At 42.7% G+C, this 15,618-nt stretch overlaps 1 protein-coding gene across 2 annotated transcripts in view; it reads right to left on the reverse strand.

Annotated features, from left to right (window-relative positions):
* Positions 1–15,618, reverse strand: part of KLHL17 (kelch like family member 17) — a 58,620-nt gene that overhangs the window by 18,021 nt on the left and 24,981 nt on the right. For both annotated transcript variants that reach the window (XM_075191628.1, XM_075191629.1), the window contains exons 2-3: positions 2,580–2,841; positions 1,506–1,627 (exon numbers count right to left, since the gene is read on the reverse strand). In XM_075191628.1, coding sequence (XP_075047729.1) covers positions 1,506–1,627; positions 2,580–2,841 — 384 coding nt within the window. The remainder of the gene's footprint in view (positions 1–1,505; positions 1,628–2,579; positions 2,842–15,618) is intronic.

Here is a 15,618-nt window from a genome sequence, read left to right on the forward strand (position 1 = left end):
TGGATTTTATACTTCCCCCTTTAACCCAAGGAATGTGCAACATGTGGACTGTCTCATTCCACGCCTGTACCTCTCCGGGCGCACCCCAAGAAGCCACATCGGTCTGGATTCCTACTTTCCAGATGCAGCCTCATACATCAATGTGATTCTTTGAAACAATGAGAATAGTCATTCCTGATTGTTTGCGACCTGTTGTTTCTTGATGGTCTCTGCTTAGTCCTAACAAAGCAACATTGCAGTTTTCGGAGATTGATTTTTTTTTGGGGATAATATATTATAATACCAAACAATTGTTCCACGCATATGATCTTAAATAACAAGCTACAAAAGGAGGTTGGCAAGCCTGTGTTAGATATTTTAAGAGAGCCCCATGGGGAGGAGACAGGGGGAGTAGGAGGCGGAAAGAAGATAATTGTCACATTGATTTTTCAAACAGTGAATCAATAGAAAGAGGAAGTTATGTATTTGGTGTTTTCCAAGATATATACAGTAATTATTTATACCATTTACTATAGAAGCAGAAACATATATATTCGAGAGAGTATCAGCTACACACTGTTAACGAAGCAAGATATTGAATTGTGGGATATATTTAAAAAGGCCTCAACTAATGCAACGTCCTCCTATCTGACATAACCCTCGCCCATCTATCCCCGGCTTCAACCCACCTTAAATGCCGCATATGACTGATCTTCCTCTCTCGCCACTTTACACGTGGCGCACCACTTTGGAAACCCTACGCTGGCTCCCTGTGTCCTTCGGAATCCAATTCCAACTGCTCACCCTTATCTAAAATAACTTTACCTCTTCATATGTCTCAAATCTCATCTCAAAGTATTTTCCCTCTCATCCTCTCAGACCTACCTCTGACCTGTGCCTTGTGCTACCACCCAGCTATGGAATTCCCTACCACGTACAATCAGACTCTTCCGCAGTCTTCAAATCTTTAACACTCTCTGAAAAAAACATACTATACTACCCACACTTATACACCCATACATCTGTCCCAATCTCCACTCTGAGACACTATTGCTTCCTCTTGTCATCTCAGCTGTGCAATTTTCCCATTTTAGAGTAAGTTCTCTCATAAGCAGGGTCCTCCCAGCTCTTTATATTCATGTCTGCATTTATTTAGTGTCTCTGGTTTATGCATGTCCTGTTTTCCCTACTGCCCAGACAATTGTGATGCATTACAAATCACAATAGTAATAGAAGAAGAAAGAAGAAAGAAGAAAGAAGAAGGAAGAAGGAAGAAGGAAGAAGGAAGAAAAAAGAAAGATGAAGAAGAAGAAGAAAGAAGAAGAAGAAAGAAGAAAGAAGAAGAAAGATGAAGAAGAAGAAAGAAGAAAGATGAAGGCATGAAATAATGTGTTAATGCTGGATAAATAATGGATATATTTTGTTGCTGTTAATTATAAGCTTTGCCTAATATATCTTTGCATGGCGGTTCTCGACAATTTGCACACACCCATAATGTCCCTCTTTGATAAATAGCTTGTACATACCTGAACATTTCCTTCTCCCACCACCACCTCTGCTGTGTAAGCATATTGTACCAGTTGTTCCAGAGCTTGAGGGTCAATGTCATGCAATGTCACATGAGTCTGTCGGCTCTCACTCATCTCATCTGCGAGGCAAAACATGGATACAAATCTTAAAAGTGGATCCGTTCCCTACACACAGTCAGGCATCCATTTTGTGGGCTGAACCAGTATGCAGCTTATCAAATGGCTAGGAACCAGTGACATCACGGAGGCACTGCTTAATATTCACGAGGTACTGGTTTCTAGCCAATATAAGTTCAGACCCAAAATGGCTGCCTCCACTGTGCATAGGCGACAGGTCCACTGTGTAGTGGATGCAGTCATTTTGTGGTTTGAGTCAATATTTATACTCCAAGCGGTACAATTACAAATAGATTTACAAACGTTTACAAGCTCAGATGACCCAAGTCCTTCTCCACCTAACTCTTCTTTCCAGTCCTGACTGGACACAATAAAGTTGAACACAGATCCGCTAAATTTGTAGTGGTCACTACCTTAGTAAATCACCTGGATATTTTGCTGTCATTGTGTAGAATCTTTTAACTATAATCTTTAACGTTGTAAACTTCTTTTTCAAGCTGGGTCAACTTTTATTTTAGTAGTTGTTTTAATTTAGTAATTAATGGCATATATCAATAAAAAACAAAACAAAACACAATATAGGCTAAATATGGTGTAAGGCTGGAATAAACAGGCATTGATGTAGAACAGTGATGACTAACCTGTGACACTCCAGGTGTTGTGAAACTACAAGCCCCAGCATGCTTTGCAAGCTATCAGCTAGTTATCTACTGGCAAAGCATGCTGGGACTTGTAGTTTCACAACACCTGGAGTGTCACAGGTTAGCCATCACTGATGTAGAACAACAAGCACATGTAATAACTCTGTACATGCAGCAGAAATTAACTCAGACAAACACTGTTGAAAATACTACTCATCATCTACACTTTCTGATAATATCACATACATCATTATCATACAAGAGTATGTATGTGTTCAAGAATATAGATAAAAAAAATTGGTACAGTACTTACTTGTAAACATAGCATGAAAATAAGGGCTGCAGGATGCCAGCACCACTTTGTGGCCCTTAATCTCCTTGGTCCCCACATGGAGCACAATGTCGCACAGGAGCCCCCGTTGGCGCATTCTATTCATGCAGATAAATGCATCGTGGTAGTGCCGCTTTGAATTGTGGGAGACGCTGTGGCCCTCCCGAGTCAGAAGCTGCACCGCCCCTTCCATGGCTGGGGACTGGTCTCCTGATTTCTCCTTGACTGGCTTCACTCGTTGAAGCTGGAAAATATAAAGCGAACAACTTTATACAGGGGCAGCCTCGTTAACTTTACTATAGTAAATGCAAGCTGCACGTTGCAACTTCTGGTAGTCTTCAGTACTTTGTGGAAACGATGTTGATTCTTGCTGCAATTTTGCAGAAGATAAACAAGATTAAATCCTGCTTTTCAACCATAAAAACACATGGGAGTAAATTTTAGGCATTCGTTCAACGCACATTAACTAAGCTTATAAAACGCACTTTAATAGTCATAGCTGAAAAATTAATGTACGCAAATTAACCTGTACACACAAACTATCTGTCTTTGCTTTGTATCGATTTCAAGATTGCCCCTAGCGTTCCCAATGCTTAGTAAAACATAACAGAATTCTATGAGACCAATTAAGTACATAGTACACCATGCTGCAGGGAAGCATTGAGAACACTCTTTTAATGTGAAGACAAAATACAAGGTTATCTCTACACTATTAACACGCGTTGTTTTTCCACCACCGAGACTTCCACCACAAGCAGAAAAATGTATTTGAATGTTTACAAACCTTGTTAGGGGTAGACTTATCAAACATTCTAATAAGGAAAAGTGGAGGGATTGTCTATAGCAGCCAATCAGATTCTATCTAGTACATTCTATAAAACGATAACAAGAATCTGATTGGCTGCTAAAGGAAACGCCTCCAATTTTCCATTTTAGAAGGTTTGATAAATCTACTCCTTCCTTTAATGTTACTTAGATGAGATTATTAAAATAGAATGAGTGGAGCTTCTTTAATTAAATAATGGGGACACACACACCAATGACGTGAGCCATCCAGGCTTCCAACAGCCAATCTATTGAGACAGTGATTGCACAATTTTATAAGGGCTTGAGAAACATCAATTCCGAAATGTTTCTGGATTTGGATAAAATAAGAGTCATATAAATATTATTATTTGGTGCCATCACACATATACTACTCAAAACAGACACCAAAGCAATGCAGTTGGGATTGTATAGGTTCTGTAACCCACCTATGTTTAATTCCTTGACCAACTTCTTTCATAAATGCCTTCACTTTTGATGCGACATAATAATCATCATCACCATTTATTTATATAGCGCCACTGATTCCGCAGCGCTGTACAGAGAACTCACTCACACCAGTCCCTGCCCCATTGGAGCTTACAATCTAAATTCCGTAACACACACAGACAGACACGGGTCACTTTTGATAGCAGCCAATCAACCTACTAGTGCGGCGGTACCCAAACTGTGCGCCGTGGCTCCCAGGGGTGCCGCGGCGCTGTCACTGGGGTGCCGCGGGCCAGACATAAAAAAAAAACAAAACACAGAAACTTACCAATCCGTCGGGCGCCCGGACCCTGCAGCCTCCTCTCTCCTGCAGCTGTCACTGAATATCGACGTCAGTAACAAGCTGCAGGAGAGAGGAGGCTGCTGGGTCCCGGCGCCCGACGGATTGGTAAGTTTTAGTGTTTTTTGGTTTTTTTTATGGCTGGCGCGGGGCAGAGTAAGAGGGATCGTGGCAGAGGAGGGGGACAGATGATGGTGACAGCGGGACAGAGGAGGAGAGCAGAGGATGGTGACAGCGGGACAGAGGAGGAGAGCAGAGGATGGTGACAGCGGGGCAGAGGTTGGTGACAGCGGGGCAGAGGAGGAGAGCAGAGGATGGTGACAGCGGGACAGAGGAGGAGAGCAGAGGATGGTGACAGCGGGACAGAGGATGGTGACAGCGGGACAGAGGAGGGGGACAGAGGATGGTGACAGCGGGACAGAGGAGGGGGACAGAGGATGGTGACAGCGGGACAGAGGAGGGGGACAGAGGATGGTGACAGCGGGACAGAGGAGGAGAGCAGAGGATGGTGACAGCGGGACAGAGGATGGTGACAGCGGGACAGAGGAGGGGGACAGAGGATGGTGACAGCGGGACAGAGGAGGGGGACAGAGGATGGTGACAGCGGGACAGAGGAGGGGGACAGAGGATGGTGACAGCGGGACAGAGGAGGAGAGCAGAGGATGGTGACAGCGGGACAGAGGAGGGGGACAGAGAGCAGAGGATGGTGACAGCAGGGCAGAGGAGGGGGACAGAGAGCAGAGGAGGGGGACAGAGGGGCAGAGAATGGGGATAGAGAGCAGAGGATGGGGACAGAGAGCAGAGGATGGGGACAGAGAGCAGAGGATGGGGACAGAGAGCAGAGGATGGGGACAGAGAGCAGAGGATGGGGACAGCGGAGCAGAGGATGGGGACAGAGAGCAGAGGATGGTGACAGCAGGGCAGAGGTGGGGGACAGAGAGCAGAGGAGGGGGACAGAGGGGCAGAGGATGGTGACAGCGGGACAGAGGAGGGGGACAGAGAGCAGAGGATGGTGACAGCAGGGCAGAGGAGGGGGACAGAGAGCAGAGGAGGGGGACAGAGGGGCAGAGAATGGGGATAGAGAGCAGAGGATGGGGACAGAGAGCAGAGGATGGGGACAGAGAGCAGAGGATGGGGACAGAGAGCAGAGGATGGGGACAGAGAGCAGAGGATGGGGACAGCGGAGCAGAGGATGGGGACAGCGGAGCAGAGGATGGGGACAGAGAGCAGAGGATGGGGACAGCGGGGCAGAGAAGGGGGACAGAGAGCAGAGGAGGGGCACAGTGGGGCAGAGGAGGGGCACAACGGGGCAGAGGAGGGGCACAACGGGGCAGAGGAGGGGGACACAGCGTGAGAGGGGCAGTGGAGGGGGACACAGCGTGAGAGGGCAGTGGAGGGGACAGCATGAGAGAGGGCAGAGGAGGGGGACATCGTGAGAGAGGGCAGAGGAGGGGGGACAGCGTGACAGAGGGCAGAGGTGGCAGTGTGTCTGGATGCAGAGGGGGCAGAGTGCCTGAGGGCAGAGTGTCTGGATGCAGAGGGGGCATTTTTGCATACAACTAAATAAGTATTTCTGTCCTGACCTAAATACTTATTACAATTTTTTGACCCAACTACTTCTAAAACAGGACTGCTCAATAATTATTTTGGAGGGGTGCCTTGAAAATATTTGGAGACTCTAAGGGTGCCGCGAACTGCAAAAGTTTGGGAACCACTGTACTAGTGTGTTTTTGGAGTGTGGGAGGAAACCGGAGCACCCGGAGGAAACCCACGCAAACACGGGGAGAACGTACAATCTCCACACAGATAAGGCCATGGTCGGGAATTGAACTCATGACTCCAGTGCTGTAAGGCAGAAGTGCTAACCACTGAGTCACCGTGCTGCCCATAATAATAATGTCAGTATCAAGTTATTTATTATATATTTTATCAGGAAGAAATACATTTAGAGTCACCAATCATTTTCAAGCAAATTATGAGAAGATTAAATACAATTATCACCTGGTTACAGACAGAAGGCATATTAAGCACTACAATCACAAACATGCTTATAGCACCAAGTGACAAAAGATCTTAGACAGGTGCAGCTTTAGGTGACCTAGGTAGGTTGTTCCTGAAATAATGAGCTATATAGGATTAGGCAGAGAAGCCATATTCCTTATTGAAATTAGGCATAATTAGTCGGTTTCTGCAAGTAAATAATAGTTGATAACTGCTGCAAACTGCAGCGGTAAGTTGGTATTTGGGTAATTTGGCCAGAAAACTCTACACCTGGACTCCCAAGACAGCCAACCAAGATCTGATTACATGTCTGATTGGGCAGCACGGTGGCTCAGTGGTTAACACTTCTGCCTCACAGCGCTGGGGTCATGAGTTAAATTCCCGACCATGGCCTTATCTGTGTGGAGTTTGTATGTTCTCCCTGTGTTTGCGTGGGTTTCCTATGGGTTCTCCGGTTTCCCCTCACACTCTCTTTCTGTGTGTGTTAAGGAATTTAGACTGTAAGCTCCAATGGGGCAGGGACTGATGTGAATGAGTTCTCTGTACAGCGCTGCGGAATCAGTGGCACTATATAAATAAATGATAATGATGATGATGTCACAATGATGGGTTTGGTAGCTACATGGCAGATTGCTGTATATTGTTAAGGCCTGAGAAGTCTGAACTGTACGCATACAAGATAGTATTATCCACATACATATGCATAGAAGCCGATTTACAGATCCTGGGATCTTCCTGAAAAATAGGAGTGAAAACACTTGAGCGCATGTGAGTGCCAAAGGTTGCGTAATAATAAAGTGTTATCCACAGTGTCAAAAGATTTAGCAAAATCTAAGAAAATTGCAGCAGTCAGCTGTCCATGTTCCATTACACACTGAAAATAATTACAGATTTTTAATAGTCTTGTTACTCTTGAATGGCTTGGTCGAAAGCCAGATTGAAACAGAAATTTATTGTTTTGTAAAAGCTGCTGATTTCGGAATGATCACACTTTCCATGACCTTGTAAATCCTTATTGACGGATATGTTCATTATAAAATTGTCAGTAGAAGATGTGCACTGAGAAGAATAAACTAATTGCAATAAAAACCTACTCTTGTATCAAAGATGGAAGTGGACATATTATTGTTTTTGTATTTACTGTTTTCACATTTTTAAGGTTTCATTAATCCTTTTGCACCTGAACACATGTAGCAGATGCTACTGGACTTTAATTTTGGGCCCTAAATTCTGTACACACTACAGAATTTTCCACCAACTTTTTATGCCGAGCGATTTTACATGCGATGGATGGTCCGATCGCTCGGTCCATGGACTGCATACACACTAGCCTTGTTTAGGACGATAAACCATTAAAAAAGTCTTTTTTTCAGATTTAGCTATGTTTGTGCTGATTTGATCCAGTTTGCACAAGTGTAAGCCGATTTGTGGATGTTTGGAACTGGTATACATATGTACGAACCGGCTTGTACACTTTTGGGTTAAATTTAAAATATTTTGGCGGTTTTTGTTTTATTGCAAACGGCGAACCTCAAACTTCTAACACAGGTCGCATTGTCATTTCAAACATTTTAAATACTTTTTTTTATTAATTAAACATATTATGTAAATAGTCTTTTGCTAAAAGTTAAACACACAATGTTAACAGAAGCAGTGAACTGGAATACAAGTGGCGGACCTCGACCGGGAACAGGAACTACAAACTTGGAACCCACAACTGGATCAGGGTCAAATGTTAATTGTACAGCAAACATGTTTGGGGCCTTCGAATCAGCGAAATTCCATTATATTTTGAAACGGGCTGAAATTTTTCAGCATCTCTAGGTCTGTTTTAAAAAGACTACCTTATATGTAATTTGTTTCATTTTTAATTCTCCTTTTAATTCCCCTTGTAGTCCCCACTAGGTAGCATGAGGTGATCTTTAAGTTATTAGGTTACTTGTTTGTTTATGTGTTGTTATTTTATTTTATTTTTAACTACTTATCAAACCATAAAAAGTATTTATATCTTGTACCACCATACTTGGGGGGACTGGACAATAAAATCTGCGGATCATTTTCTTCGGCTACACTAAGGGCCCGATTCACAGATGAAAGTACGCCTGTTTGCTTAGCATATCTTAGCATATGCTTAGAAAGTGAATGTACGCAACTGAGGCTATTCAAACCTGCAACTTAATGTAACTTATGACTTCTTAATAAAGAGGCGTGACAGAGTAGGAAGGGGTGTTCTACAGTCATTGTACATGTTCAAGCAATTGTGTATGGATTCAGAGTGGGATGTAGTCCGCAAGCTACGGCTGAAAAAGTGGTTTTATTTGCTGGTGTTTAGGGGCAGGGGTATTTAGTGGATGATGGTGAGGAACACCCAAACTAGTGAACCCCTTGTAATTAGAGGTTTGCAAATGACTTGCAGGCGTTTATTGAGACTTTGGTAGTCGCTCGACCATAGGATTTGCTGAGCGTGTTGTAGTAAAGATACGTTTTTTATTTTTTTTGTGTGCTCATATTGGGAAGTTGCTCCTGCTGTCATTCTAGGTTATTGACGTTTAAATGATGCATCATAGCAATTGCAAAATAAAATATTTTTGTACATGTTCGCAAGTTGGGCGTAAGTGTCCGAGCGGTTCATCTGTTCTCAAGTTATTTTCAGCTAAACCAATGTTGAATGAATGAACGAATGAACGAATGATAATTATATCTTATATGAGCAACATATAGGAGTTGCATCCACAACATGCAGGGATGTTACACTTAATAACTAAATTTTTGAACTGTAAATAAAATTATTGAGAGATAATTTATTCACAATAATGCATGGTGAAATTATTTTTCTAGGCTCATGACAGTTTGGCCACTGGGGGCACTGTTCCATTGGAGTTTATGTATTATATAGATATTAATTTAAATACGGCTCCTTTGGTTGTTAATAAAAGAAAATTAGCAGACAGAAGTTTCTCTGTACAAAATAAATAGCCTATACCAAAATATTTTACTGAGAAATTTTAGAAAGTATATTCTCTTACTAAATCAAATGCAGCAGCACTCACCATGATGTCTATTATATTATCCTTTAGTTATATAGCGCCTATATACTACACAATGTCATACAATCATAATTCTTATAATGAACCACAAAATATGACTTTATAACACAGCTGATGTTCAACAATGCATGTTGTGACAAAACGAGTTTGATATCACCTTAACCAGCCTGTCGCTTGTCTCCCACAAAATGTGAAGCATATCAACAACATGCACTTTTGATAGCCCTGTTAATGTTCACCCAGCTCACCAGAGTGCAAATACAGTGTCTAATTACATCTTGATAATGGGACACTGTAGCCATAATATTGCAGTGAAGCGATTATACATTGTTTTTAAATTGAAGCCAGGTGGGTTATAGATAAGGATCGAGTAGGTTCCAGATCCAAGATACAGGTGAGTGGGCTCTAGCTGCATTCATTCTCCCCCTCCCTTTCTCTACAAAAAGTCCTGATACCAGGAAGCTAGTTTTGGCTGAAATAGCTGGAGGGAGGGAGTGCTAGCCAAGGTCTGGCGGTGGGGGGGGAAGGCCAGCAGGTGAACCACTGTGGAAGACAGGTTCGTCTCTACTCCCACTCCAACCCCCTGGTCCAGAACTCACCAATGTTTAAGATGGAGAGACCCAGAGGTTTGCTCGGGGTGTGTGGTGGGGAAAACACAGTGGAAATTTGACCCTGGCTATAAAGAGCCACTCCAGGGGGAGGGGTGTTCTTGCTGAGGATTGATTCCTGGAAGGTGTGGGCCTGACTGGTGTTGGGTTTCTGTTCTCTACCAGTAGATCTATTGATCGTCGCTGTCCTGGAAAGCAGGCTGCTGCTACGACTTGGGATTTGTCATCACCTCCCTACATCGGGAGATACTTGCAGATTCTGGAGAATTGGTGAGCATACATAGGTAGGTAGACTGACATCCAGGGTCCCACCGAGCTGGTGGAGAGTTAGCCAGGGATCAGCAAGACATATAGACCCACCGACCGGCTTAGAACCCATGGCCCACTGGCTCTCTTGAATTGTTCAATTGTGGACTGTATTGACAGGAATTTGTGCCTGTTGGGACTCTAAGCTGAGAGGTAACCTGGTGGGGACTCTGTTGGGGTTTTTACTGACACTGGTGAACTTACTGACACTTGGTTATATTTGGTGGAGGAATACATTTCTACTTGGGGAACAATGTTGCATTTAACCTATGAGTACATATTTGATAAATAGAGAAGTTATTAATTATTTCTTTCTTGCTTCCTTACCTGTGTGATCCTTGAACCTAGAGGGCTGGGTATCTAAAGAACTACGGTTCCAACCCTGGTGTCCTCACACATGTATGTATGTATGTATGTATGTATGTATGCTTTATGAATATATGCACAAATACAGTGTTCTCTCACTTTTCATAGTAATTAGGAATACAAGGATTCCCTTAGAATCTTTACACTTCAGTGGTCACTGTGCATTCCATCAGGTCACAAAATGAGTCCAAGTTACAAATATTTCTGGTGAGCAACGGCTAAAGTTACAATACCGCTTCTCTTGTTGTGTTGTCAGTGCCTTTTTCTACTCTGTACATTCCGTACGTTAGAGATTTATTGAGGGTAAATATATACATTGAACTAGAATTCTTTTATTACCATGTCCAGCAGTCATGGGGAGGGGGAGTGCAGTGACATATATCCACCTATAGGTGGCTGCATGCGACATGCAAAGTATCCCCAGTAACCACACTCATGTGACGGTAATTGTGTACACATTGCGATACATTTTGTAGATGAGGTGTGTGGTAAACATTCCTTTACAATCACAATTCACTTTTAAGGCTAGGTTTACAATTGCTTAGTGCTGAATTAGCACAAAAGGACCTATGTTTTACTTTTTTGCAAGGTGATTTGTGTCAGATACCTATATGTTAAATATAAACCACAAGGATAGTAAGTACAAGGCTACACAGCGTTCAGGAAGTACAATCACAGATATAGATGTAGAGGGTAGTAATTCAGTTACCTACCACAACGCGACCTAATATATAACTTTGTCTAATATATTAATATATATAATAATATATTACATAGCAGAGCTGTATGCTACAACCTAGAACTTGTCACTTAAGCCAATACTAAGCTATAATCCCCATTATTCCTAGGGGAACTTCAGTCCCACACCAAACAGTCTAAAATATATCATTAAGTGGTTCGTTGTAGGATGATATTATCTTATTGCCGTCCTTCTCTTTCTATGCAGCAATTCTGTATGGGATCCCCCACATGGCCTCATCCACAATAACAAGATTGTTGAGGAACCCTGAGCTCATTATTCATCCAGAACTGATGACTAAATGCAGAAAGTAAAAGACGTAAATAACCTTGTATGAAAAGAAAAAACAGGAGGCGAATGTCACCCTGCAGACTCATCACTGAATGTTCCATGCCCTCGCCTGCTACTGCATCCTGCTCTGTACACCTACACGCTGCTGATTACTGCTGGTAAAAATAGATTCACTTAAAGAAGCAATTTCTACACGTTGGTAATCACAGTATGAAGACCGTGTCTAGGAGCCCCCTCCACAAGACGTACAGAGCATGGAGGGGCATAGTCAGTACAGAAGGCCACAGGAGAGTGATTATACTAAACCTGATTTTTATTCAGAGTCATGCGTCACATAGATTATAACATACGTGGTTCCTGGCCTAATGATTCTGAAATACGTTGCATTGAATGTTTTACAGGTCAAGGACCTAGAAATATGAAACAGCAGGTAGAGGCCGTTTAGTTTGCTCAATCACTAATCTGTGTTACAAGGACACTAAACCTGAACCTCCAATCAACATTTACGGTGTGGTCAACAATGAATCATTTTCGCACACCATCCGGAAGAGTTCTCCGGAATAACTTCTATGGAGTTCTATCGTAGAACCAGGGCCTGATCAGCCAATAGGCTGACCAGGCTGCAGACTGGGGCGCTGGAACCAGGGGGGGGCGCAGCATTGCGGAGATGTTTTTTTTTGTTTTGTTTTCTAAATGTGGCAGCCGGAGTCATCGGGACCGCACCTGGTCTAAAAGGAGCGACCCCGACTGTCACTATCACATGACAGGCAGTCTGGCAGCGATCGCTGCTAGCTGCCTGTCAGTGTGGCCGCGGGCGCTTCCTACTCTGGTCACGTGAGATCAGGACTTCCATATCTCACATGACCACAGTAAGGTGGCTAAAGGGGGCAGGTGAGGTGGCTAAAGGGAGAAAGTGAGCAGGCTAAAGGGGGCAGGTGAGCAGGCTATAGGGGGCAGGTGAGCAGGCTAAAGGGGGCAGGTCAGGTGGCTAAAGGGGGCAGGTGAGCAGGCTAAAGGGGGCAGGTCAGGTGGCTAAAGGGGGCAGGTCAGGTGGCTAAAGGGGGCAGGTGAGCAGGCTAAAGGGGGCAGGTGAGCAGGCTAAAGGGGGCAGGTGAGGTGGCTGAAGGGGGCAGGTGAGGTGGCTGAAGGGGGCAGGTGAGGTGGCTGAAGGGGGCAGGTGAGGTGGCTGAAGGGGGCAGGTGAGGTGGCTGAAGGGGGCAGGTGAGGTGGCAGGTGAGCAGGCTGAAGGGGGCAAGTGAGGTGGCAGGTGAGCAGGCTGAAGGGGGCAGGTGAGGTGGCTGGAGGGGGGGGGGGAGGGCGCTACTGCTGAAATAGCCTAGGGCGGCCAGAACCCTTAATGGATGGACATTGTCTGCCAGGGTCGAAAGCTACAACCTGAGCTGGCTCATGGCCAAAGATAAGGGAGATCACTATGTGCTGTACAGACGGGGCATGTTTAGATGACTATACAAAGTAGAGACAACCATTTTGGGGACTAAACCATTAGTCATCAGTATGTACAAGGAACCAATGTCGTCACTGGGCATCAGATAATTTGCAGATGCCCTATTTAAGAAAAGTAGACTATGAACAAATTAAAAACTTTTTTTCTTTTAAATAGCAACTTAAGTACATTTTAAGCATGCATCTTTTTCCAGCATTCTGCTACAAATCATCTCCTTTTCAAAGTCACTCTGGAGGGAAAACAAGTATCGCTACCAGACACAGTCATACAGCATGTTATATGATGGCAGGGGGGGGGGGGGGGGTGTCATGGTGAAAACAGAGCTTAGAGTTGTGCTCCAAAGCCTCTCTGCTCACTACATCATGTGCCACATGACTGTGGTTGCCTTGGTAGTCATAGAACACTGTGGATTATCTGCAGAATTATTAAACTATTAAAAGCAGTCTACAGAAACAAACCTAAGAAAAAAAGGTAATTACCAAGCTGCTTCTTATACTCACAGTGGTTTGTGAATAATTTAAAGCGCATGAAAAACTGAGGTGTGTTTTTAACATAGAGTAAAAAGCATTGCACATACACTAAACAATAGTTGTTTAATCAAGTTCAATGCATGTCCCATTACACATATCTCAGGTAATAAACCTTTACAAGTCCAAAAGATACTAACATTTGGTCTAAGGCCAAACACGCTATGGATTTCTTCAACCTTCTAATTTAGAATACTGGAAAAAAGAACAATGATGAAACCATTCTCTCTACATTCACCCGGAGTATGTTTGTTGTGCAAATAAGGGATACGACACAACAGGATGTATGGATCATGACCTGGGTCCATGAGATCCTACACTTCTCTAGAAGTTTAAATATTAGTAAACACAGCCCTGCCTGTAAGATGCTGTATCCTGAATCCATCAGAAGTATACCTATCTCTTACACAAAAACAATGCTGGGTAATATCTCAAGATAAGAATGTTAAGGCCAAACTAGAGCCCTTTCATTAAACATTGAAATTAATGTAGGTAAATCAGATTTTGAACCTTTATTGAAAGGTTACAAGTTTTGTTCTGTTAAAAGACTTATTGTTATTTATTGACTATTTAATACGTTGTCTTGTTTTCAAATTAAATATTTATTTGTATGAATTATATTTGATGCTACAATAGAGAGATTAAAAAAATATATTGAAAATTTCTATAGGAAACTGTCCAGTGTCGGACATTTTTCTAAGACTTTTTCTGAAGATGTTAATCAGGATACAAATAATAGGAGTAGGAAAAATATATGTTTTCTAGTAAAGGTGGATTTACTGTTCTCGCATATAGCATCATACTGGTTGGCGAATTCTAACCATTTTATTTTAAAACAGCAAGGTGGGATGGACTATTTTATTTATATAAAAACAAGAGTTTGAATATTGTTATACGGTAAAATATTACATATTTTGCCAGCAGAATATGTAATAAAAAACAAAAGCAAAAAAATAGGCTACAAATAACACAACATGCCAGGAAGTAGTGACTTTCAATAAGAATATTGTTACATACAGTATCAGTACACCTATTAAATTTATCCCAGTTATGTTTTGGAATATCACCATCTCACTTAACCTCCAGCTCTCGGATTGGTGTATGTGTCATGTATCAAAAAACTGGGAAATTTACTTTTCCTCTTGAAATATCTATCGTTAAAAACAAATAAACAAAAAACACTTTCCCTGGGACACTGCATACATTTTACCTACAAGATATTTTATTTGTTGCACAGTTTTTCATTTAAAAGGAACCATATACGCAGTATTTAGCGTGCTATACAATATTCGTTCTCCTTGTAGTATATAAATGGCCCAATTAAGCAACCTGTGCTCCAGCTGTTGGGGAACTACAAGTGCCAGAAAGATATGCCAACCTGGCAGGGAATGCTGGGATGAACCTCTATATATAACTATATACACACACACATGCACAAATATATATATGTAAATTAGAAGTGTTTCTCCTACAATATGGTATCATATCCTCTGACATTCCCGCCATGCCAGATACAATGGCCCAACATATTACACTGCATGCCCTAGTTTACCCATTGTTAGTATTTAAGAAAGTAATATGTATTTAAGTTGATGCTGACTTTGTCCAAAGTTTGTGGAGGTAACATGGGCCCATGCATACATTTTGAATATAATGTGTAAAAGGTCAACAGTCTTTGAGTGCTCTACATCCATTACATATGGAAATATTTTATTTTATTATTTATATTTTTTATCTTGAAGCAAAATTCTGTGTTTCTGATTGACCACAGCCTCAACCTTCTACTGCTGCATGGCCACGCCCCAACCGTGTAGTGCTCACTTACTACAGCCCCAAACTTGTAGTGCTCACTTACTACAGCCCCAACCTTGTAGTGCTCACTTACTACAGCCCCAACCTTGTAGTGCTCACTTACTACAGCCCCAACCTTGTAGTGCTCACTTACTACAGCCCCAACCTTGTAGTGCTCACTTACTACAGCCCCAAACTTGTAGTGCTCACTTACTACAGCCCCAACCTTGTAGTGCTCACTTACTACAGCCCCAACCGTGTAGTGCTCACTGACCCAGAGCCGTAA

This window comes from Mixophyes fleayi, chromosome 11 (assembly GCF_038048845.1).
Source record: "Mixophyes fleayi isolate aMixFle1 chromosome 11, aMixFle1.hap1, whole genome shotgun sequence".
NCBI classification, from domain to species: domain Eukaryota; kingdom Metazoa; phylum Chordata; class Amphibia; order Anura; family Limnodynastidae; genus Mixophyes; species Mixophyes fleayi.